The 24,557-nt window shown below is 38.7% G+C and overlaps 3 protein-coding genes and 1 long non-coding RNA gene across 5 annotated transcripts in view; 3 read left to right on the forward strand and 1 right to left on the reverse strand.

Moving 5' to 3' along the window:
- Positions 1-270: 270 nt before the first annotated feature.
- Positions 271-1,633, forward strand: LOC103467616 (uncharacterized). The gene is made up of 2 exons (XR_534090.2): positions 271-550; positions 726-1,633. It is a non-coding gene; the product is annotated as an uncharacterized LOC103467616 (long non-coding RNA).
- A 1,170-nt stretch (positions 1,634-2,803) lies between these two features.
- Positions 2,804-6,327, forward strand: LOC103467615 (aquaporin-4). 2 transcript variants are annotated; one of them, XM_008414164.2, is made up of 6 exons: positions 2,804-2,990; positions 4,014-4,208; positions 4,754-4,915; positions 5,009-5,173; positions 5,529-5,609; positions 5,908-6,327. In XM_008414164.2, exons 1-6 carry the CDS (start codon positions 2,883-2,885, stop codon positions 6,121-6,123), a joined length of 927 nt encoding a protein of 308 aa, XP_008412386.1. In that variant the 5' UTR covers positions 2,804-2,882; the 3' UTR covers positions 6,124-6,327. The 2 variants fall into 2 exon arrangements, with proteins under 2 accessions (XP_008412386.1, XP_008412387.1); XM_008414165.2 differs by having other exon boundaries at positions 4,017-4,208.
- Positions 6,328-10,381: 4,054 nt separating this feature from the next.
- Positions 10,382-13,457, forward strand: mipb (major intrinsic protein of lens fiber b). Its single transcript, XM_008414162.2, has 4 exons — positions 10,382-11,133; positions 11,208-11,372; positions 11,452-11,532; positions 12,201-13,457. The coding sequence occupies exons 1-4, from the start codon at positions 10,774-10,776 to the stop codon at positions 12,384-12,386; spliced, it is 792 nt and encodes a 263-aa protein (XP_008412384.1). The 5' UTR covers positions 10,382-10,773; the 3' UTR covers positions 12,387-13,457.
- A 2,767-nt stretch (positions 13,458-16,224) lies between these two features.
- Positions 16,225-24,557, reverse strand: part of rbm38 (RNA binding motif protein 38) — a 23,748-nt gene continuing 15,415 nt past the window's right edge. The window contains exon 4 of the mRNA XM_008414161.2: positions 16,225-17,334. Within this exon, the coding sequence (XP_008412383.1) occupies positions 16,971-17,334 (364 nt within the window). The 3' untranslated portion in view covers positions 16,225-16,970. The remainder of the gene's footprint in view (positions 17,335-24,557) is intronic.

Consider the following 24,557-nt stretch of genomic DNA (forward strand, 5'->3'; position numbering starts at 1 on the left):
TTCCTATTCTATTGTTATAGCCACTAAGCATATTTAAATATGCTGAACTATGTATTAAAAACATACTTAAAAAATACAATTGTTTATAAATGTAGTTTTGATAGTATATGTTTGAATATGGTTTCCAGTAACAAAAAAGCGTGTTATGATCGATTAAATGCGCTGATACGTCACTGTGCCTGCTAAACACATAATGCTGAGTGGAGTGGAGTACCGCTCCAAGATGGCCGCCCTAAATCTCGTCAGCGACAATAGGCGAGAGCGGTCCATGAGGCATATACTCTTATATTATGTCTATGAGCACAAAACGTTGATGAACTATGGCTTTCAAAAAGTTTAAGACTTGATCGTTGCTCTGTACTTGTATTGTTAGATATGAACCAGGCGGGAGCTAGTTCTTTATTGTTGTCATAGCAATTCCATAGCAACTGTAATGACAGATACGATACGGCTGTCAGCTACAAAGTTCCCGAAAATGTGATCTCACATCAGAGCTATTTATCAGACTAGGTGGAAATTAGCCACCTGGCTATAATCTCATGTTTTTACAGTCAGTATTCATTAATACTTTTTGTCCTTCCATGTTTTATAAAGTAAACTTGAACTTGACTGTGGAAAATCTTAAAGATATTTGTGTCCCATAGAAATATTGGGAGCATCTGTTACTGTTTTTTTTTCTTCTTCTTTCTTTTTTTATTTAAATTATTCTTTTTTTCTTTTTTCAGAAAATAAAAAAGTCCTGCCTGGAGCACATGCTGCTGGAAACATCCTGCCGTCACTTCCAGCTGCTCAACTCTGATGGAGGCTCCAGATTCAAACTCACTAATGAATCTCCAATCAAAATCAGGAAAAACAACATGATCTTTCTTTCTTTTTTCTTTTTCCCTTTTCCCTTACATTCATTTCCAGAGTCTGTGCCATATATCCAGTGCTTCTATTAATTCCCCGTTGCTCTGTAGCGCAAAGCCCTGAGTTTGCACATCGAGTGTATGTGTGAAAATAGCGTCGGTGTCAGCACTCTGGGTGAGTGAGGCGGCCTGAAAACTCCTCACGCCAGCGGGTTCCAGAGCCGCTCATTTGGGGCTTACCGCCACAAAAGGGGGGATAACAGTCACACAGTTGCCACAGTGAGGAGGGGGTAATCCATGACATAATGGGGCACACCAGCAGAAATCCACCACCACCACGTACCGGTCATTTCTGCCCCTTCGCTCGGGTCGGACCCAGAGCGGTTCCTGCAGCATCATCTGATGGAAGCGCCGAAGTGCTGTGCACGTTGATATCAAAGAGGGACAATGAAAAGAGATGCAGCGGTCCACAAGCCTCCATGGCAACAGCATCATGAAAGAGATGGTCCCCATGGCGATCAGAGGGATACCTCACAAGCAGCATGTAGAGAGGCGAAAACGGGCCTTTTGAAACGATTAAAAAAAGGTTTTCGGGGATTGATCGTGTCTGGCACAGAAATTCTGCATATTAGAGAAACAGATGGTTTGAAATCAAAGCACGATGTTTGTTCTTGTTGTTCGCCTCACTTCTGCTCACTAATTGGCTCCTTCTGCTATTACTGGTTTGAAAGTCATGCTGAGCGGCAGTTTCTAGGTGACCAAACACAGTTTGACCAAAAAAAAAACAAAAATACTTTTTGCTATATGGTGTACATCTGAAATCTTCCTGAAGAAAATAAATAAAAAAAGAAACAACATTATAAGCCAAATAGCCTTATAACAGGACACACATGCTTTAATGGTTGGTTTAGGTAGAGATCTGTTCTCAAGATTGAAACCGTTCCTTGTCAATTTTATTAACTTCTAAGTGTAATTTATATTTAAAAAGCAGCAATCATTTGATTTTGTGTGCTGCTGGTGTGATCATAGGGAAGTTAGAGATATCGCTATTTGAAAAAATGGATGAATAATCAAATATTATTTTTTAAACTTTTTATATCAACGTCTAATCTCTGCACATGATTTAGTTGCACCTAAACAACAAAACAACATAGATTCATTTGTTGAACAAAATATAACAAAAGATATATTTAATTTTTATTTTTTAGCTGAGAAAAAGTTAGGAAACTTTTTTTAAAAGTTACCAAAGTATTGTTCTGTGACATGTATGAAAAAAATCACGGCTGTTTTAATGCGCTTTTGTAAATGTTGAAAATGCAAATGAAACAGATTGTAATATAAATTTTGTAATGTTATAATGTAAATAAATATAATGCAACTAATGTTCAAAAGGGTTATTCTCTGCTGTCTGGGTTGGTATTTATTGTAATTTATAATGAGAGGTGACTATTATTGGTATTTTTATTAAAATGCAAAAATATAAGGAAGCAATCTTTTAAAAGATAAATGGAAACATAGAGAAAAATTAAGTCTAAATTATGTTTAAATTGTAAAATCCAAACTATATCGGAGAATTTTTACCTAGTTTTGTGGATTTTTGGCAAAATGTGTCGCTTTTAAGTTTTAATCTGGCATTGTGTGTATTTGTGTTTATGTAATTTGGGACGATATTTAGTGCAGACAAATTGTATCAACTGAGAATTAATATACATCACTTTCATATGCAGCACATTTTGAAGTTGATTTAATTTATTGAGACATTTTGCATGCATGTTAGAAGCCCTGCAGATTTCTATAGAGGCATAAGGTTGATTAATTTGTTTGCTGGTTTTTGGAGGACAGGATGTTAGACATGCACCCTCAAAGGGACGTCTTTGCTCTGTGTGTGTGTGTGTGTGTGTGCGTGTGTGTGTGTGTGTGTGTGTGTGTGTGTGTGTGTGTGTGTGTGTGAGCAGGGCCTGGAGTGCAGCGGAGAAGGAGAGTGTGAGGCAGAGAGGGAGGAGGCTTGTTCTCATCAAAAGAGCTCTCAAGTTAATGAGACCCCAAAGCCCTCAGACCCCCACAGCTCCACACACAGAAACAGAGATAAACAAGGAGCCGGAGGGAAACGTCTACGCTGGATCTGAAATGACGTGGCGGGAGGTGAGGATTCTCATTTAATGCTTGGATTTGAGCAACAGGAAGGTTATACATTTTCTTTATAATCCTGGAAGTAGACGTCATCACAAAGTAGCCCTTGCATAAGTATATTTGCAATAAAAGTGGCAGTTTATGATGATTTAGTTTATTAGTTAGAAGTAATTTGTAATTTATGAGTTTATGTTGAAGCTCCTGATCGCAGGCTTGTGATTTGACAAAATTTATCTCAGGTTTTTTGATATATTCATTTTTGCTTTTAAACTAAGACTTTCAAATAATTCCAAAATTTGGCACTTAGTTTTTCCCTTAAAGTCAAATCTTTGTGTTTAAGAACCTAGAGTACCAACAGCAGTACAAGCAAAATGTTTCTCGGTTGCATTTGGTTTCAAAGTCCTGCGTCCTGAAAACTCAGAACCGTATTATTCTTGACAATATCACAGATCATCTGTTCAGCAGACATGTAGCATATGAGCAAAAACAAAGCAATCCTGTTCTTATTTTGTCACAATGATGGACATTCTCTAAAACATAAATATCAGCTTTTGCTGAAAAAACAAAACTTTAAATCACTTTCCTACTTTTCCTCAGTTTCTCTAAGGGGAACTAAACCAGATGTGTCCAACAAACGACCCAAACTCAGGCCACACTTTGTTTACTTTGGATTTATCAAATCTTGTTGTAAAACTGTAGATCACAGCATGATCCCCTGTTTATCATTTTATAATCGATCATTGCCCCACTCCTAGTTAATCTATTTTTTAGGAGATGTTTGTCATAATTTTATTCTTGTGTCATAAACGAGACCTAAATCAGGATATGTTTAGCAGAAAGACATGTTAACCTGTTTGCAAATCCTTGAATTTTGCATATATTTACATTTCAAAGTCCCCCTAATATTTTAGCAAACACATATTTACAAACCTCTGACTTTCAACAACATTTTAGTTTTATGTTTTGATTCATTGTAGCCATAAAAATCCAATAGAAGGACTGAATACGAGCTAACTTTGCCCTTTTTCCGCCGAGGAGCTCCGCAGTCGGCAGTTCTGGAGCGCCGCCTTAGCAGAGCTGCTTGGCACCCTGGTGTTAGTGAGCGCCGTGCTGGGCGCCTCTGTTCCAGGGCCCGGCGAGGCCCCCGTGGGGCCCCTGTATCCAGCAGTGGCAGTGGGTGTGGTCATTGTTGCATTGGCACACTGCTTTGGAGAAATAAGTGGAGCGCAGGTAAACACCGTACAGAAACATTTAGAGAACAGAGTTTTACTTTTTACACAAAACAGCCAAAAGGATGTCGAATAAATGTGATGAAATTGTCGATTAAATTAAAAGTTGGTGAAAACAGAAGATTTTGTGTAAAGTAAACCAGTTAGCAAATAACTGCAGTTTCTCCTTTGTCTTCTGGTTTATTGATTGAATGCTTCAGTAATGTCACCTTCCTAAAATAATGACCCAAATCATCAAATGGCAAAAAAAGTGGTGTTTTTGTTGTCGTTGTTAAAATCACTTTTGGCAAAAAAAAAAAAAAAGGCTTTGGCCGTCATTTTAGGTAGGTAACAATAATCAATATCAGGTTAGAAATTGTTTACAAAAGAAAGCAGAAAATATAGTTATAATAAAATCTACACACATACATCATATAGAATCCTAAAATAAAAAAAACACTTTGTGAAATCTTGTAGTGAACGCAGACAGTGAGATGAAATTCAAAAATGCTGAATTTGATGTCATTAGAAAGCAGAGAAGCAGTTTGTGTCTGTGTGTCTGACCAGGTGAACCCGGCTGTCACGCTGTCCTTGCTGGCCACCCGGAAGCTGGACGCTGTGCGGGCTCTCGTTTACCTGGTGGCTCAGTGTTTGGGGGCCTGTTTAGGGGCCTCGGCCCTCTACCTGGCCCTGCCCCTCAAAGCCACAGCAGAGCACTTTGTTAACAGGGTCAGTTTGCAGGATACAACTCAGTTTCTGGTAAATATTTCTCATACTTTTCTTCCTAATGCTTCCTCTCTCTCGACTCCTCTTAAATCTCAGGTTCCTGCAGATTTGAATGCAGCGCAGGCTCTGTGCATCGAGATTCTGTGCACCTTTCAGATGGTTTTCACCGTCTTCTCAGTGGAGGAGCAGAGACGGAAGGAGAGCGTGGAACCAGGAAATCTGGCCATTGGGTTTTCTCACACTGCTGGAGTTCTAATAGGGGTAAAAAACAAAACAAAACTCCTGGTGTATTTGTTTAAATAAAAATGTTGAATTTTAATAGATAGACCAATAAAAACTAATGCATTATTATAAAACCGAAAGGAAAGAATGCATAAAATTTAAGAATATTTTATTAAACAATCTGAAAAGTGTGGAGTGCATTTGTATTCAGAAGCACTTTTCAAAAACTGCAAATGGGTTTTTCCTCAGGTGTATCACAAACCACTTTCAGATTGTCATTTGTAAAATCACATACACGTATTGTATTACAGTTTGTTTTTGCTTTAATTGAGAAACGTTAGCCATTAAATAAATATGTCACGCCACCAATTAACAACAAAATTGTGTGTGTTAGGCTCGTTTCTCTGGTGCCAGCATGAACCCGGCACGCTCCTTGGGTCCAGCCATCATCACTGGATTCTGGGAAAATCACTGGGTAAGAAACCCTTTTCACTCTGCAGCGTGAAGATGCTTCATATAAACCTTTTTTTAAAATTATTTACAATAAGTAACAACATTTTTATTCTTTACGTTAACCTTTTATACTGCATTAAACAGGTTGCATGTAATGTCATTAAATAATTAGCAAAGATTTATTGCAATCTAATATGCATAGTCCTGACAATGATTGTACAATTACACAAATTTGTGAATTTTGTTTCGTTTACAAAGAAAATCAACCTTAGCTCCTCCTGAGGCGCGGTTCGCTCTGCTACTCTGTCATCCACCTACAGGTATACTGGATCGGTCCCATCATCGGCGCTCTACTGGCCGGAGTGTCCCATGAGTTCTTCTTCGCCCGCAGCGCCTCTCGCCAGAAGCTGGTGGCCTGTTTGACCTGCAAGGACATCGAGATCGTTGAGACGGCCAGCATGACCGGCTCGTCTCTGTCCACAGTCACTCAGAACGCCATGAGAGCCAAACATGCCAACAAACAGGAAAGCAACTGAAGACGGACGCTGGTTTAGTCAGGCTTCGATAGAGATGAGCGAAGGCAGGAGCTGAGTTACCAACGGTTAAACTCCTTTAACGTCCTGTGCCAAAAAAATCACAAATCAGACTAATGTTCTTAAGATCGCTGTGCAATAAATAAAAACAAATATGATTATGATAACTCGCTTAAAACAGAAGAAAACCGTATCACAATCTAAGAATTTCATATCAGTCAATATTGGTAATTATTGATTAGTTTTTTTTGTTCTAAATATCTGAAATCCTGCCAAACTGGTGGTGTAACGTTTGCTGTTTTTCCTACAGTTTTCACTTCACGCCGTTTTTTTATTTTTATTTTTAAGCAGTTAAGAGGCAAAGTGGTGAAACCTTAAACTGCTGCTGCGGCAGTTACTCAACAGGTTGTTGCTAGGTAACCACAAGTTACTCAACAGGTTGTTGCTAGGTAACCACAAGTTACTCAACATGTTGTTGCTTGGTAACCAAAGAGGGAGTGAGCTAGTTGATGCCATCAGTCTTGTTTATCTAGCAGTAAGAGGTTGAGCAGCTAAAGGCTTTCCTCTGCCTACATCCCCCAGAATGCTGTGCGTTTGTGAATCAGAGTTTGGTGAAGTTATTGGATATTTTATCAGACACAACTTTCTATTGAACTTAATCTTGAAAAATTGGTCCTTTGTCCTTGAATTTGTCCATTATTGTCTTGTTTTGTTAACCAATAATCTTTTCGGAATTTTCTTCATTTTATTTCAAAATCTTCAAGGGAGATGATGGTGGAAAAGGTGATTTTACATAAACTTAAGAAAACCCTGAGCATCCTCTGCATGAGACTCATTTTTACTCAGAATTGTAAAACTTCCTAGGCTACAAAAAATAAATCATATTTTTTCATTTTCACAATAAAAAAAAAAGATAAAACCATTTAAGATAACTACTGCCTTTATTGCCATGTATGGGGCTGGAAGCTAATGTCGCTAGGTTCAGTATTCTCTGTCACATAATCGGAATATGTAAATAAAAAAGGGACTAATTGAAATCCTGCTGAATAACAGCCTGATGTTCCAGATGCATCTCGTGTTTGTGATCGCTTTGAAATGCTAAAGCGGCTCTTTGCCGGCGCTGGGGGTTCAGTGATGCTCTCAAACTGTCCAGCTCTGTCTCCTCTCATACGACCTGCTATTCACAGGCAAATGGACCTTCATACCTCTGTTGTGGTCCAACAGGGAGAACAGAATAAGCTTTGTAATTTAAAATGGAAACAATGGGAGTATGAGCACAGTTTCTGAGGAAGTGTTTTGTTTTTTCGTAAAACCTTTAAGAATTGTTGTGTCTCGGTGTGAGCTGATATTGATCTAATTTAGATTTCTGTCAGATATTAGCTGGTTTTATTTCTAGATTTTTTTTCATATGACAAACACAAAAATCTATGTATTTTATTGAGTCATATAACACAAAGCAATGCATAATTGTAAAGAGGAGAGAAAATGGTTTCAGAACCAGCTTTTATTGCAGTAACAGCTACAAGTCTTTAAGATGTTTATTTCTACCAAAGCTGCAAATCTAGAGAGAGAAATTTTTATTTATTCACCTTTGTATAACAACTCAAACACGCCAACATGTTTCCACACATCACATCTCTGGTTTTATAAAATAATGCAACAGTTTGGGACGTTTTGCAGCTTTAAATTGTTTATATGAGGCTTCTACTGGTGCCGTTTATGATCAATTATAACTACAAAACTCTGATTTCATTCACTTTTGTAATTGGAATGTCGATCATCACAAGCCTGGACTTTGTTGTTATTTGTGTTGCATAAGAAAGTTTGTTTTGTTAAGAGTTTAGTGTTAATTTATTGAGTTTATTTCTGGTGAGTCTGAGGAAGCCTTTAATATTCTCTTTACTGGCCCCGTTTATATCTAGTTGCTTGTGAAAATCTTCTTCACATAAAAACCCTTAATAATCAAGCAGCAGTGAATATTAGAGACCAGATTTTTCCATAATAACAGAGCAGCTTGCTCTCAGATGCTGTTTACTCTCCCCAGACACATTGTCTGTTTTTACTTTTTTACTTTCTGATAGAGCTAATAGTCACAGTTGCTGATATTACACTGAAAAAAATGCAGCATCTTACCAGGTGTTTTTGCTTAGTTTCTAATGCAAATATTTATGTACAAATGAAGTAGGACAAAATTAACTTAGAAGTAACTATTTAGTCAATAATTCCTTAAAATTGATCAAAAGTTCCAGATCCATTGGTAAGTTTTTTTTTTTTTACTAATAACTTGGTTCAAAAGTGAAAAAGTCTGCAAGTAGGAACTTTTAATTTTAAGATGCTCCTTTAAGGAATTGCTGCAGAGACAACGAGGCGACGCAACTCAATGACTACATGATCGCTCAGGAGGGATTGCTGATTCGATAGAAAACCTTTCACCAAACTGAACTTGACTCCCTTTTTTTTTAATGAATGATCCAAATTTAAATAATCTGAACTGAACTTGATTTATTTATGAAACTATTTGAAAAACATGCGTCCTTTTCCTTCTGCTTCACAAATTCTTTGTGCTGGTTTGTTACATGAATAAAAGTTTGTGGTAGTTACATGAGAAAATGTTTAAGGAAAACTTCTGCAAGACACCAGATAAGACCAACCCTTTAAAACAAGTTAATGTTGACGATTGTTGTAATATCTTTAAATAAAACTCTTTCCATAAATGAGCATTGCTCTTACTGTGTATATTCTGGTTGCACATACGCACACACACTCAGAAAGGCTTGCAGTTTTACAACACACTACATACAGGAGTTCACACACACGCACACAAAATGCACAATATCTACCACAGGACCAGCATTGTGTGTGTTCTTTCTGACATGTATAAAAGGCAGTTAAAACAACAAGATCAGCGTTCTGCATTCATCACCGCTGACACACACACACACACTAACAGCGGCGGCTCTCTGCTGCTCAGCTCTGGTGAGCACTGATGTTACTCGGTGCCGCTTATCCCCCTCATCATGTCTCTACAACACACGCACACACACACACGCACGCACACACACACACGCATGCACGCAAGCATGCACACACACACACGCACACACACACACACACAATGTATGACCACACACACACACACACACACACACACACACACACACACACACACACACACACACACACACACACACACACACACACACACACACACACACACACACACACACACACACACACAGAGCCCACTGTGATCAGTCAAAGTCTTCTGCCAAGCACAGAAAACAGAAATGCTTTGGTTATTTACTGGCGGGATTCTGGTTGACTTCCTGGTTTGCAGCTCTGTTAGCATTCTTTGTTTCCTTTTTGCAAAATCACTTTTCTTTATTAAATATTGTTTGATTTTAAAAGGGTTTCAATCATCACATTTCATCTTTAGGTAGGTGTGTGCATGTGTGTGTGATTATTCTTGCTTCTATTGTTCATTTTCCATCTAACTGTCTCTTGCTGTAGCAGAATTAGCCAAAACCCAGATAGTCAAGTAGGTTTTAGATTTTATTGCCATTTTTAATCCTCAGTGATGGTTTAAATGTCTTTAAAACAACGGCAAAGTGAAGCTGCAAAAATTCCCCTGAACTTCACTGCATTTGTATTTTTGTCTTGTCTCTGAGCATATGTAGCGCCCTTGCTTGTTGCAAACAATGGTTTCACAGGGTCAGGCATTTCAGTGTTAGCGCTGTTAGCTTTGGGCGCTTCCGTGTGGGGCCCCAACTGTATTATCTGCGTGCGTGCGTGTGTGTGTGTATGTGTGTGCGTGTGCACGCAAGCATGCATGTCTCTTTGTGCACAAGTGTGTGCTTTCTGCCCTTGTCCATCAGGATTTATATCTGCACGTTGTGACAGTTATGATATGTCAACAGATGACATGTGCCCTCAAGAAAACCTTCTCCTCTGAGTTTCAGCTGCTCCTCCCAGCAGGTTCGGCTCCGCTTCTGATCTGAATATGCAAAAATAACCCTTCTTGATCCTACCGGTTTTCTGATTAGATTGTTGTTTTTTTTTTACATATACTTCATCTGATTTGGCTCTTTGGTGGTTTCAGTGGAGGTGTAAGAAGGGAAGCAACAAAAGGGGTTACGTTAGTTTGATTTATGATGTTTAGCGCTGTAGTACCTCACCACCTCCCCACCCTCAGCCCAATAGGGGGATTATTACGTCACCTGGGGCCCCAGGAGGGGGTTTTATAAAGCGGCCGTCTGGCTCCCTTCCCTCCCTCACAGAGGCTAAAAGGTCCACTGGACAATCCGTCAATCCCCGTCTGTGCTTTACAATCCCCCAGTTAGCATTGATGCCCACCTACTTTTGAAGAACCTAAGCATCTTTGGTCTGTACTCACAACCCACATCATCTCACACCTATGTCTTTGCGACAGGTGGAGAGAGGTGGCAAGCAGCTGAGTTGACTTTACCAGCGTAGTGCACAGTTTGGTAAAGACCAGCAGAGTCCAGATTTGCGTTTAAAGCAGCTGTTTTTCAGCTGACACTAAAAAAGGAGATTTTTTTGTTAGCTGTTTTATGAAGGACTGAAAAGGTAAATTACCTTTTCTTGAATCACCAACACTCCTCTTATCTTGTCTAAGAACTTCAATCACACATCATGTGGGAGTTTCGGTCTATGAATTTTTGGCGGGCGGTCTTCGCTGAGTTCTTCGGGACCATGTTCTTTGTATTTTTCGGCATGGGTGCCGCCCTGCGCTGGACCACCGGGCCTTATCACGTCCTTCATGTGGCCCTGTGCTTCGGTCTAGCGGCCGCCACCTTCATCCAGTCCATTGGCCACATCAGCGGCGGCCACATCAACCCCGCGGTTACCTTTGCCTACCTTGTCGGTTCACAGATGTCGTTTTTCCGTGCCTTTTTTTACATCTTCGCGCAGTGCCTGGGCGCCGTGGCGGGAGCTGCAGTGCTGTACGGGGTCACGCCTGGGAACATGAGAGGCAACATGGCAATGAACATGGTAAATGTCGAGGCTTAATGTTCAATATCTTATGGGTCAAACATTTGCTGCATCTCTAATTTTTGTGCCTCCAGCTGCAGCCTGGCATGAGCCTGGGGATGGCCACCACAGTGGAGGCGTTTCTCACCTTCCAGCTTGTTGTCTGTATCTTTGCTGTGACCGATGAGAGGAGAAATGGCCGTATGGGATCAGCAGCCCTGTCCATCGGCTTCTCTGTCACCATTGGGCATCTCATGGGGGTGAGAGTTGCAGAAAAAGGGTAAAAGCATCGCAAAATTGTGCACACAGACAATCTTTAACAAATACATTGTATTTTAGATGTACTACACCGGTGCTGGAATGAACCCTGCCAGATCTTTTGCCCCTGCAGTGCTCTTCAGAAACTTTATCAACCACTGGGTAAGATCTCAACTTTATTGTGTCATTTATAAGAATTTTGATTTATTGATGTCATGCTAAATTCTGATTAATGATGTTTAACCAAAACTCTATGAGTCAACTCCAATGTTTGTTCATTGAGAGCATCAATAATTACCAAAAAAAAAAAAAATTAAAATATGATTAAATGCAATTATTGTGTGCAGATTAGTGATTCAAATCCCACTACTTTATGTAACTAGTATCCTAAAGAAGCATATCGCATATGGATATGTTTTTTCAACAGTAGTTTTTGTTTTTCTGGAGCTAGAATTGCTGTATCAGCCACACAGTTACCTAAAAAAGTAATAAATAGTTATTATCATGACTTTTGTCCTTACCACAATACTATATAATATGGTGATAAAAAAAATCCGTATCTACTGTATCTATCTAGATTTCTAGCTAGCTACCTGGTTAGCTAGAAAGCTAGCTAGCTGGTGAGCTAGCTAGCTCGAAACTTTCTCTAATAATAAAATAACAAACTAAACAGAAACATATGTCCACCGTCATCCAAAAACAAGATTACATAAAATTTATTAGAAAATCACCTAAAATGTAATAACAGACAGCCATACAAGTGTCTGCACAGCTACGAATGGCATCGTGTTGAGCTCAACCGTTGACGACTTATATGTCATTTCCTGCAGGTGTACTGGGTTGGGCCTATGATCGGGGGTGCCATGGGTGCCATCTTTTACGATTTCATGCTGTTCCCCCGTATGAGAGGTCTCTCAGAGCGCCTGGCCACCCTGAAGGGAAGTCGACCCCCCCAGAGCGAGACTCAGCAGGACACTCGAGGGGAACCCATCGAGCTCAAAACGCAATCCTTATAAGCTGACCCAGTCCCCGTTTCTCCGATTTTGGGAGTCTGGGGGACGAGGGACAAATCCCTGAGCTACGCTGACCCCCCCACCTCAACTGTTCCCCCTCGACCTCATGCCTTCACACGCTCCTCTGTACAAGACTAACCCAAAATGTTCTCAGATATCTTAAAATGTAGGTTCACCACCTTCAACCTCAGCACACAACGAGACTCCTCAACCCCCCCTTCCCCCCAAATAGTCCTCTTTCTGTACTTCCAACAGGACATTGTGCTTTTCAAAGCCTGAACTATTCGCTGTCTCGTCTCTCCACCGCCGTCTAAGATGCAGAAGCGTGAGGAAAGCCTAATATCAAACCGAGCGGTGAGGGGAGAAGGGTGTTAGAAAGTGGGAGACGGGAGCAGGATGAAGGTGAGAGGGAACGATAGAGATGGGAGTAAAGCGGGAACGGGGTTTGGATATGACAGAGACGGGAACGCTGTCATTTTTAGGTTGGGTTAGACCAGTGAAGATGGGCTTGCTTTTCAGTATTCATCTGAGCTTATCTCTCTTTTTTTTTTCTTCTTTGTGTCCTGCACTTCAGACACAAGATGTGGATGTAAAAAAAAAACCCGTTTGATTTGAACAGGGTTTCAATCATTTCAATCACCACATTTTATCTGTAGGTGTGTGTGTTTTAGAGAGAAAGAGAGTGAAAGAGATTGAGAGCGAGAGAGAGAGTGTGTGTGTGTGTGTGTGTGTGTGTTTGGAGGTGAGTGTGTGTATATGTGCTTACTTGTGTGATCAAGTTTGCAGATCCAGTTGTTCTTATTTTTATTTTCATAACCGCTCATCTGTTTCGTACCATTACCTGTGTTCAGTTTGTCATGCCATGACCATTTCTCTCCCCCCACCCTGTTTGCTGTCTCACAGTTATTTGCTATTTTATTAATTTTTACATAAATCATCTGCTTTTTTTGTTCTGAACCAGCATAATCCACAACAGATGTTGTATCCCAGGCATTTGGTCTTCTTTTAGTTATCTGATTCGTACTGGGAGCACATGGTGTTTCAATAAAAAAAAAAGATAAAAAATCAAAACTTTTCACAAATGTTGGCTCATTTTTTTTCTTTTTTTTTACATGCAACTTTTAAGCATTTGAAGTACATTTCAAAACAGCGTGAAAATAAAACTTTAGTGTATTTGGAGGATTTTATGTCAGAGAGACTCAAAACTCGGCTCAGACAAAAGCCAAAATTATGCTGACTAATTAAATCAGTGGAACTGAGCATAGGCCATGTTTCTTTTCCCTTTTGCTGCACTGTTATTCGCCACTTTGCGTTGGTTTTTCACTTTAAGTTGTGCGCAAACCAAAATTATAAAGGCATCATAATGGATGTTTGGGAGAGTTTAAGTTGCAATGTATGACCGTGACCAGTAGAGGGCACAAACAACACACGAAAAGCCTTAAACAGGATATAGAAGCGCTCAGTGACCTCAAACAGAATAAATACGAATAGTGGTGTTTATGGTACACTATTTTGGAAAATATTAAATTAATGTTAAGAAAGAGGGGAGACTTTTTTAACCCCTAAAGCAGCTGTGATTTTGGGTAAATGCCACATAATTCTTTGGCAGTGGTCTTGATAAATAATTTCTCAGGTAAGTAACAGCCAGACAGACCAATTTGGAAAATGAAAGAACATTTTTATAACTTTTACTGTACAAACGAGCGATAACTCTGTACAAACGAGCGATAAGATCAGAGGCTGTAAAGTTCCCTAAAATTTAGTTTCAAAATAGAATGAGGCAAAACTATGCTAATATAATGGCTTTTATATTTCCAGATGAATGAACTTTGTTCTGTTATTCTATGAACTACTGACAGCATTTCTCTGAAATCCCGAGCAAAATTTTAGTATTCATTTGCAGAAAATGAGAAACAGTCAAAATAACAAAAAAGATGCAGTTCTGTCAGACCTCAAATAATGAAAAGAAACCAAGTTCATATTGATTTAGGAACAACACTACTAACGTTTTAACTCAGGAAGAGTTCAGAAATCAATATTTGGTGGAATAGCCACAAGGTTTTCAATGGGGTTCAGTGCAGTGGGCTCTTATTTTTTCCAGAGCTGTATATGTGTAAATTAACATTTGCTTTATCAAATTGTGGGTTCTTGTAAGACAAAGCAAACAGGCTAACTAAGAACATACATGGTCTGAAATTCATGCTAAAATTCAGAGGTAGAACAAATTTAGCGTCACATTACATCTCTCCTGCTGTCCTAAAGGGTTTGGATGCATCCTTGCTCTAACACACCTGAATCAATGAGTGATTTATTACCAGGCATAGTTACCAGAGAACTAAGAAACCGAGAGCCACCCACTTCAAACATTCATTTTTATTTTGCATATTTGTTTAAAATCTGACATATGGCTTGGTTTAGACCACTAACATTGGTTCCACACCAGAAGACTCCATTATCTTAGCTAAAGAACCTGTCTATATAACGTAGCAAAAAGAAAAAAACTGGACAATGGTACAAGAGGCTGGATGAGAGCTGTGCAGCAAGCTGCAGCGCTCTGAGTCCCATTCACACATACAGGCCACCAACATTCAAACACACGTTTCAATGCCCTCCACATATATTAGCAAACCAATATTCTTACCAGTTATTTTGACTAGTTCCTTAACACACTTGAAAGCAAGAAACTGGAGCTTGTTTTAAGTCAGTTATTCCTTAATATTGATTTTTAAAAAAGTATTAGTTATAAGTGATATAATCGATCAGTGGACATTTTCACTTATAAGATAGAAAATGTCTTGTTTCACTGGCAGATTATTTCACTTAAATAGCACTTTTTAAAATTTAATATTAGGGAATTATTGACTTGCAAAAGCTCCTGTTTCTAGCTGAAAAGTTGCTTGTAAATTAGTTTTGTTTTACTTGAAGTGTACTAAGATATCTACACTAGAAACTAGACAAAAAATACTTTCCGTTTTCACAGTGTACCTAATTACTAAATGATACCAGACTGCAAAAACACAAAGTTTTACCAATTCTATTTGGTCTAGTTTCAAGTGCAAATATCTTAGCACACTTGAAATAAAACTACAGTAATTTACAAGTAATTTTCACTTAGATATGGCAGCTTGTTTTCAGATAATAATTCCTTAATATTGATGAAAGAAATTCCAGTTCCATTGGCAGATTATTTCACTTATTATGACATTTTTTCCATATTAAACATGAAATAATCTGTCAGTAGAATAACAAGTACTTTTTCATCAATATTAAGGAATTATTGACCTAAAACAAGCTCCTAGATTTAGCTAAAAAGTTACTTGAAAATTAGTTTTGTCTTATTTTAAGTGGACTAATATATTTGCACTAGAAATTAGACCAAAAATACTTTCAGCTCTTTCAGTTTTCTGGGGGCATAAACCAGATTTGTTTTATTTAAGACGCCCCAACATTTGAAAGAGCTCATGATCTCATGCTCTCTAACATAGTTTTATGAGAAAAACAGTCCCCCAGCATCACACATCCTCCACCATGCTTAACATTGGTGCATTTTTACATATTAATAATTACATTTTTGCTTATTTAAATTGCTAAAGCCATTTACTGACTATTCCTGTCTGGAGAGTAGCTAAGATATGTTAGTTCCTTTCTGGTGTCATATTTAACCCACAAGAAGAAGTAGATTATGACTAAAAAAGACACAGATCAACTTAAAAAATCAATGTTATAATACAAAAAATATATATTACAGTTGCATTTAAAGGTCACAGTAAGTCTGGCACAATTATTTTTTCTGAATGTGGGTTTTTTTTTCAACTTAATTGCTCTTGAGGTTCTTCTTCTCTTTTTTTTTTGTTTACTAGAGCTGCTAATAGCTGTGGAGGGCACTAAAATGAAAGAAACATAAAAATGTGTCCAGAAGACAAAAGAAGTCAAATAAAAAAATTTATCTTATGAATGTTGTGTTTAAATCCTGACAGAGTTGTGCTCTGAGTAATGCTCTAGGAATAGAAAAACAACAAAAACGAAATGCCAGTGTTGCCTACCTTATTCTTACTCATCCTTAGTAATCCTTATTGCATATTCTGTGAAGATGCTCATGTTATAACCTCATAGCAGTAGATAACAGGAACAAAGAGGGATTACAATAAACTTTTTTTTGTTCGTCGCTGAAAGGAGAGAGTAATAAAAATGATAAGTTGGGTGCAGAGAGAAATTGTTCTCTCAGATAGAAAGGTAACCTTGAAGCAGAGGGAACAGACCCCGTGTTTCAGAGAGAACCTGGCTCTCAGATTGGCTGAAGCCCAGAAATCAGTGCAGTACCTCTGGAGAAAATGCAGCTGCAGCAACATGGCAGAAAGACGGATTTCTCTGTGTCTTTACTTTACGTTCCCTCCTGCCCATAAGGAGCATCGAAAAGATCACAACAGAGTCCTGCCGGTTCTGGAAAACATTCACAGTGTGTGCTGACGACAACGCAGGATGATCATTATCTGTTACACCGAGGAAAGACAGTTCTCTCAAAAAGCCCTTTTTATAAACCCGGTCCAGTCTCCAGTCCTCGTGTCTTGATTGGCCGCTCAGGTCTGCTCACTGCATCCGGTCGGGCTGGTGGAGGGGGTAATGCAGGAAGGCCGGCGGCGTGGCGGACACGGCGGTGAGCGCGGCCAGGGGAGGATGGATGGCCGCTGGAGGGGTGGGAGGAGCGGTGAGCGCAGGCGTCGGCGTACCTGGGGAGAAGCTGTAGCTGAGGTAGCCTGTGGAGGGCGACGGCGAGGGGACGAAGGGGTACTGCTCCAGTCCCGACGGGGCGTAGGGGCTGTAGGCGGAGCTGTAGGCGGAGCTGTACTCCAGGTAAGGGGAGGTGAGGGCGGTGGCGGTGGGGCTCAGGTGGGACTGCAGAAGCAGGCTGGGCTGCAGGAACGCCTGGGGGTAGACGTACTGCTGGGCGAACCTGCAGGGACAGAGGAGCAGGTTAGAGCTGGGGAACGAACGAGGAAGGCTCTGAGGATGATGATTACCGTCTGTTTTATATTATCTACTGACAAAAGTCAAACGGTTCTTCTACAGAACGATAGGTGACTGAAAAAGCTGACAACAAAACAAGCAAAAGAAACCCATAACCTCTTTTAAGTAGCAAAAACTAAAGATATATTGGTACATTAATGCATTTTCACATACAATAAAGTATATGATATCTTTCCTCCCAAAAGCCATTACAGCCTACACTGTAAAAAAACAACAAATCTTTAATTTACATTAAAATACCACCAGAATTTTATTGTATAAATACAGTAAAATGGCAGCAAATCCGACCTACAGTAATTCCCGGTATACAGGAATATATTGTATACCAGGAATTAGGTCAGATTTGCTGCCATTTTTGTTCTAAAATGAGAATTTTGAATCCTAAAATGAACAATGCAGCTAAAAACAAAAACAAAAAACCGTAACAGTTTATGTACACAGAAACGTGACAGACATTACAATCTTCTCCTCAACTGTTAATATGTTTCTTCCAAAGATGTTTGTGAATTGGCATTTTGTAAATAGCCTGATCTAAATGTTAAAACTTTCCATTTGTTCTTGTGGAAGTATTTGTTTCTCTTTCCGTAATCTCTGCTTTTCTTGTTCTTCTTTCCATACAAAGTGACTCAGAGCTTCTTTGTTTTTCTCCCTCATGGACAGAGCCAGTGATGTTTTCTTTTTATTTGTCTTTCCTCTGTAAAGTACTCCTTCCGCCGTGATTTTGTGTCTTATTTCTAAACAATTGGTGCATCACCTTCATGCACCAACTATAGAAAATGCTTCTGGTTTAGTACTTCTGTGTTTAATTATCTAAATTAAAAACTGTCTCTTCACAACACTCAGATGACAGAATTACTTCACAGTTAATGATTCAATGCAATTATATTGGAATCACTAAATAAATTACTTTTTACCAACTGCAATTAAACAATAACTATACTGTAATTGAATGTAACTATATGACTGGATTGTAGTAAATTTAATACAACTATTTGATTGCTATTTGTACCCAGTTCGGTTCTATATATTTATAAATGTTGGTACATACTGTATGGAAAGTGCTTTTCATCATCTCTAAAATAATGATCTCGTTAGAGGCGTTTTCCTCCTCCCTTAATTGCGGTTCTCATCACTTGGTTTAAAATAGATATTCTCCCCTGAGTTTAAATTTAATTAGCACGCTGACTGAAAAAAAACGTCAAACAAATCCTACTTTAATCCAAATGAAACATTTATACATCATTTCATACATTTCTGAACTGGATGTATTCCAGTTTCTGAACCACTTGCACTCGGAGGCGGAAAGTGCAGCAGTAGCTGCTCTTTATGAGAACATCAACGCTCAACAATGAGAGAAAAAGCTCTCTACTGTCCTCCTGTATTCACTCATGCCCTTGCCTGAGGCTGCCCACTTAACCTAGACTGCCTCAGTTACATCTGGCAAAAGCAGCAGCAATCATGTCAGAAGAATTAGGTTACACCGCGGTGTTAAAACGCTGCTAACAGGAGAGCGAGGCTGTTCTCAACCCTTGCCTTTCCCTTTTCACGCCTGCAGACGTTCCCGTTATCGTGACTGTAGGTTTGTCATTGAATGGGAGCAGGTGAAAGGTGAAAGGTGAAAGGTGCTTACCCATAAACACAGTCGGAGCAGCGATCAAGTGTGCTTTCACAACAAACACGGCGTCTCGGCCCATTCTCAACCACTCTGCTGTGTTCACAACACACAGGCGCACACCATAACGCGCCTGTCATCGCTGTCATGAAGCCCGTGAAGTAAAAAATAACTCCACTTTTAACCCCTCTGACCCTGATGGGTCCCAATCAAAAACCAACTGAAGGAAAATGTGTTTAATTTTGCTGATGTAAGTGAAGCAAAACAAGACCAAAGGTAGAGTCATTCTAAACGTAAGAAGAGTCCGACATCATGTTGGCCTGCGTGCATTCAAGTTGAAAAGATGTCTGAAGTTCAATTCGTATTTGTTTATAAACACAACAGAAGACATTTTTTCTTCAATGTTTGTTTTCTGTTTCTGGGAAAAGACAAGATGGCGTATTAACCCCCTTATTTGGAGCTTAAAGATATTCCTGAAGTTAGTGTGATAGTTTACAGTGAAAAAACATGGCAACACTTTATATGAAGGTGGGGTGAATAAGACTGTCATGACACTGTCATAAACATGACATAACACATGTCATGAACATGAATTATGACACTTTTAATACAAAGTTGACATTATTCAAAATGTCTTTGTTATGACAACTTGACATTAACCAATAAATCATTACTGATATAAATTTGTTATAAAAGTATTACTGATTGCACTTTAAAAATTAGGTAACTTTATGTTATTAAAGGTAAAGTTTAAACAGTAATGATTTCTTGGTTAATGTCAAGTTGTCATAAAGACATTTTNTGCACTTTAAAAATTAGGTAACTTTATGTTATTAAAGGTAAAGTTTAAACAGTAATGATTTCTTGGTTAATGTCAAGTTGTCATAAAGACATTTTGAATAATGTCAACTTTGTATTAAAAGTGTCATAATTTACCGAATGACGCTTTATGACAACAATCATAAATATTCAGGAAGGCTTTTTCATGTTCATGACAGGTGTTATGTCATGTTTATGACAGTGTCATGACAGTCTTATTCACCCCCCTTCAAATAAAGTGTTACCAAAAGCATTAGCAATGACCTTAAAGGAGCCGTTGCTACCATCTACGTATATGGTATAATATCTTATTAATCTGAGATCCCTTAAGAATATTTACAAGTGGAAAACAGGTGGAACGATAGCCAACAAAGCGATAGAAAGTTCAAATTAACCCCAAAGAGATTCATCTCAGATGCTATAGGTATGAATTAGCATGATAAATACCAATGTGACTGACAGTTCAATTATAAAAAACAAAACAAAACTATATAACAGTATGTGTTTGGTCCAAGACAAAAGCCTCTTTCCTCAAAAAAAATAAATAAATTTCCAAGTGTCAAGAGAAAGAGGGGCGATGAATTGAGTTTGTTTTGTAGCCTTAGGAGCTTCGAATGTTCCAGATTTGAGATGATAATGAACTCCTCTGAAGTATTTCAGAGTCAAAAGTGAGATTCAGCTCAGTTCAAAATACTTTATCAATCCCAAAGGGAAAATAAATAAAATATGGATCATCTTTGTGACAGCTAAAGCACGGCCCAAGTTGGGTCATGTAAGCAATGAAGCAATTGAAAAAAATTCCTCCAAAATGACATGAAAGAGTTATAACACAGTTTTTTCCACTTTGAAGTTAGATTTAAATAATTCTGAACCACTTTTTTTTTTAGCTATATTTGCTGACAAAATTCTTGGTTGTTGAAGTTGGGTGGCCTCTTTGCCATCATCATAATCTTTATAGACTTTAGCAGAGCCACTCCAAAGTAAAAATATGACCTCAGGTCAGAAGAGACATGTTGGTCAAACTAAAATGCTACTTTATAGCTAAATCTGCAAAGAGATGAATAAATTCACAGCAAAAACTCAGAAGTTTTACCAAGTATTTTTAGTTTCTAGTGCAGATATCTTTACACACTTTAAATAAGACCAAACTAACTTACAAGTAACTTTTCAGCAGGATAGGGGAGCTTTGGAAAAATAAATATTGATATTAAAAAGTCAATATTTTTAAAATAAAACAACTGACAGATTATTTCCAAAGTGAAATAATCTGCCAGTGGAGATTCATCATCTTTAAAACAGTATTGATGTAAAGGTTTAACCAACCAATACTAATTTTAGGTTGGATCTGTGGACAAATCTCCTATATTATACTAAAAACTCCAACACAAACAGTTGAGTCCAAAACTGCAAAAATACAAAATCTTACCAAGGATTTTTGTCTGTTTTTTAGTGCAAATACAGCTCTGGAAAACATTAAGAGACCACTTAAAATTATTAGTTTATATGATTTTACTTTCTATAGCTATATGTTTGAGTAAAATGAACATTTTTCTTTTATTCTAAGAACTACTGACAACATGTCTCTGAAATTCCAAGAAAAAAAAATTAGTATTTATTTGCAGGAAATGAGAAATGGTCAAAATAAAAAAGATGCAGAGCTTTCAGACCTCAAATAATGCAAAGAAAACAAGTTAATAATAATTTAGAAACAACAATACTAATGTTTTTACTCAGGAAGACTTCAGAAATGGTGGAATAACCAGGAGGTGTGTAATAGGGTTCAGTGCTGTGGTCTACTAATTATTTCCAGAGCTGTAGATAAATACACTTGAAATAAGAGAAAAGTAACTTAAAAGTAACTTTTTAGCAAGATAAGAGCTTGTTTTAAGTCAATACCTTCGTGTTTGTGTTTTAGGTTTTAGTATAATATATGAAATTTGTCCGAATTGTAATCCACTAATCTGACCTAAAATCAGTATTGGTTAGTTAAACCATTATTAGGATTTCATCATAGTTAATTAAATACTTTGTTAAATACTCTTTAATTATCCGACTTTGTACTTAGTACTTAAAAATGTTCAGTCAAAGATGAACATGCCAAATTTGAATAAAATACTGAAAACATGCCGTTACATTGGACATGTTGTGGGCATGCTCAGACCTAAGAAACTGCAAGCTAATGGCATCCAGCTACATGTGAAGTCAAAACAAAGCTCCTCCTTGTCCTCCCTGAATCCCGTCTCCCGGAGCAGAAGTGCAGTGTCATTGCCGTGGCGGCCCGCCTGTGCTTCGGCCTGACTGATCCGATGTGACAGCGCTATCGTAGGGAGGGAGCTGTGCCTCGCCTCGACTCGCCTCGCTCCTTCCCGGGCCTGACATCACTGCAGACTGTCAAACACACACTCATACACACACACAGTGAAGATGTAAGCACGCTCAGACTCATCAACGTTCAGGGAGAGCGAACAGGCAAGACGGTAATACGCACGTCTCAGGTTGTGTGTTGTTAGTTTAGTAGCTTAGAAGGAGATGTGTGTGTGTGTGTGTGTGTGTGTGTGTGCATGTGCATGAGCACGCTTGTGTGTGTGTGTGTGGTGAATGAGTGGGGGTTCAAGCATGGCAGGACTAATTGGCGCAGCTGCATGGGTGTATGCTCACTAACATACTCATGAGAGCAGAATAACCTCCGCTGACTCCCATCTCCCTCCCCTCTGCGGACGTTACTCCCTCACAGCCATCTTCCACTAGAAAGCACTCCCCCTCACCATCCGCGCTCCAACCAGGCATAGGATGAAAGAGACAGCAAACAATGACTACAGAGAATAAACGTGAAAGCATCCGCTTATTCCTCCGCTTTTCTTCCCTACGAAGGTCAGGGTTGCGTCTGAGGTGAAGGATCGGCGACGGTATCTCTCACGCCTTGAGCCAGCCGCACTTTCAAGCGCTCGCATGAGGGATGTGAGTCAGTCGAAGAGACGCACACTCATGACCCTCCGTCCTCATAAACACGCAGAGGCTTGAGGGAGTGTGGGCCGGCGTCGGAGCCGGACGCTCGGTTCAGGCGCTTCTGTCTGTATCACCAATCCCTGTTTCAGTGAGTCAGAGAAAGCAGAAAACAACTGACGGGTTTACTGGATAATATCACAACTCAGTCATGATGGTTTCTGTGCGAATCAGACTGCACTCTGAAGGGTACGTTACACAGCTGGTGTAATAAACGAGTGAGTAATAACCCCCATACACCCAAAATTGGTCTTGATGCTCTAAAAACCCAGATCATAAGAAGCTGAAAGTGGTTTTTTTTTTCAAGTATTTGTACTAGAGTTTTTATGGGTCAAACTGATTTGACTGACAGGTGACTAAAATTAGCTGATTTTGAGTTTGATCGGTGCAGTCTGATATCTCCAAAATGTGATGTTTTTTCAGTCAGTCTGTTCATAATATCAGTGCTGAGATCAACAGGCTGAACTCAGTGAAGGCTTAAAGTTGAATTTCAATTAGGTTTTTTTAGACACTTTTACTCATAGACCTGCCAAATAAAACTGTAGAACTGCAAACGTTAAGACTTTTTGAAAAAAGACAACCTAGAATTTCAGATAAATATCTAATATAGGAAATTTGTTGCCATTTTTTTTCTATTTTTAGGATTTAAAACATGAATAAACATGAAATGTAGCTGTTTTTTTTCTGTAGGACGGAGAACAATGTGTAAAATAAAAAGTACATAGACTGCCAACTTAACTGTAGAAAAACAGATGTAAACGCGTAGTGGTAGTACTAAAACAGATCTGAAACCTACACTTCGATTTAAGAAGCAACGTTAAAGTAATCAGTATTCGGTGAAATGTTGAGACAGGTCTGCAGTTTATTTGTTATGAGAAAAAGAAGGAGAGAGCAGCATTTCTAGCAAGTAATAGGAAGGCCAAACCTAATAGAGCAAAGTTTCTCTGTTTAATTCTTTTGCATGTTATAGAGCATTTTTAAGTGCTGGTCATCTCTGGGAAATCTCAGAGTTAAGGTAAGGATTTGTTTATTTAAGTAAAAAAAGAACATTTATTTTTTTATCTGCTCTATCTAATTGGCTTAAGTACCACATATATAAGAGTTATTAAAGCTCAATGATGTTAAAATAGGCAGAGCTGCAGTAAAAACAATCTGAACTGAGCGTGTTTATTTCATTTCCCAAGCCATGATGTTCAATGATGTTCAATTGTGTTTTTCTTTTAAATGTGGATGCAGTTTCCTTAGTGGTCATTTATAATAGGTTAAAACCCCAAAGCAGCGATGATTACTAGCTCTCTGCTGTTCCCCTCTCTGCTTCAAGTACATCAGTTATTCTAGTAATGACACAAGCAACTCAATATTTGGATGGAATCGGAAAAATGTCTCACAGACCTTCACTTTATACAAATCTGCCTGCAAGCTGTTGATTTAAATTCAGCTGCTCTGCCCAAAGGGCTGGGCTTTATACTAATGTCAGACAACAACTATTGACTGGTCTATCATGTCTTCAAGGGCCTGAAATGGAAAAGACTTCTTCCAGTGCAGTGGAGCTGTGAGCTTTAGCTTTAACGAATAAACGCACAGCAGAGAATTCAGAACTGAAAAAATATGGATCTATACAACAAAAAAAGAAGAAAAGTTAGTTTTTAACCAACTTTAACTCTGTTTTGCATCAGTGTTGCTTTTTTTAAACGCTGGTCAAGAGAGCCAATATA

Source organism: Poecilia reticulata, linkage group LG7 (assembly GCF_000633615.1).
Source record: "Poecilia reticulata strain Guanapo linkage group LG7, Guppy_female_1.0+MT, whole genome shotgun sequence".
Classification (NCBI taxonomy): domain Eukaryota; kingdom Metazoa; phylum Chordata; class Actinopteri; order Cyprinodontiformes; family Poeciliidae; genus Poecilia; species Poecilia reticulata.

Coding starts and splice junctions, on each gene's coding strand:
- mipb (XM_008414162.2), top strand. CDS start 10,774: ATGTGGGAGTTTCGGTCTATGAATTTTTGGCGGGCGGTCTTCGCTGAG. Junction 11,134..11,207: donor GCAACATGGCAATGAACATG/GTAAATGTCGAG, acceptor TTGTGCCTCCAG/CTGCAGCCTGGCATGAGCCT. Junction 11,373..11,451: donor CCATTGGGCATCTCATGGGG/GTGAGAGTTGCA, acceptor ATTGTATTTTAG/ATGTACTACACCGGTGCTGG.
- LOC103467615 (XM_008414164.2), top strand. CDS start 2,883: ATGAGACCCCAAAGCCCTCAGACCCCCACAGCTCCACACACAGAAACA. Junction 2,991..4,013: donor CTGAAATGACGTGGCGGGAG/GTGAGGATTCTC, acceptor TTTTCCGCCGAG/GAGCTCCGCAGTCGGCAGTT. Junction 4,916..5,008: donor CAGAGCACTTTGTTAACAGG/GTCAGTTTGCAG, acceptor CTTAAATCTCAG/GTTCCTGCAGATTTGAATGC.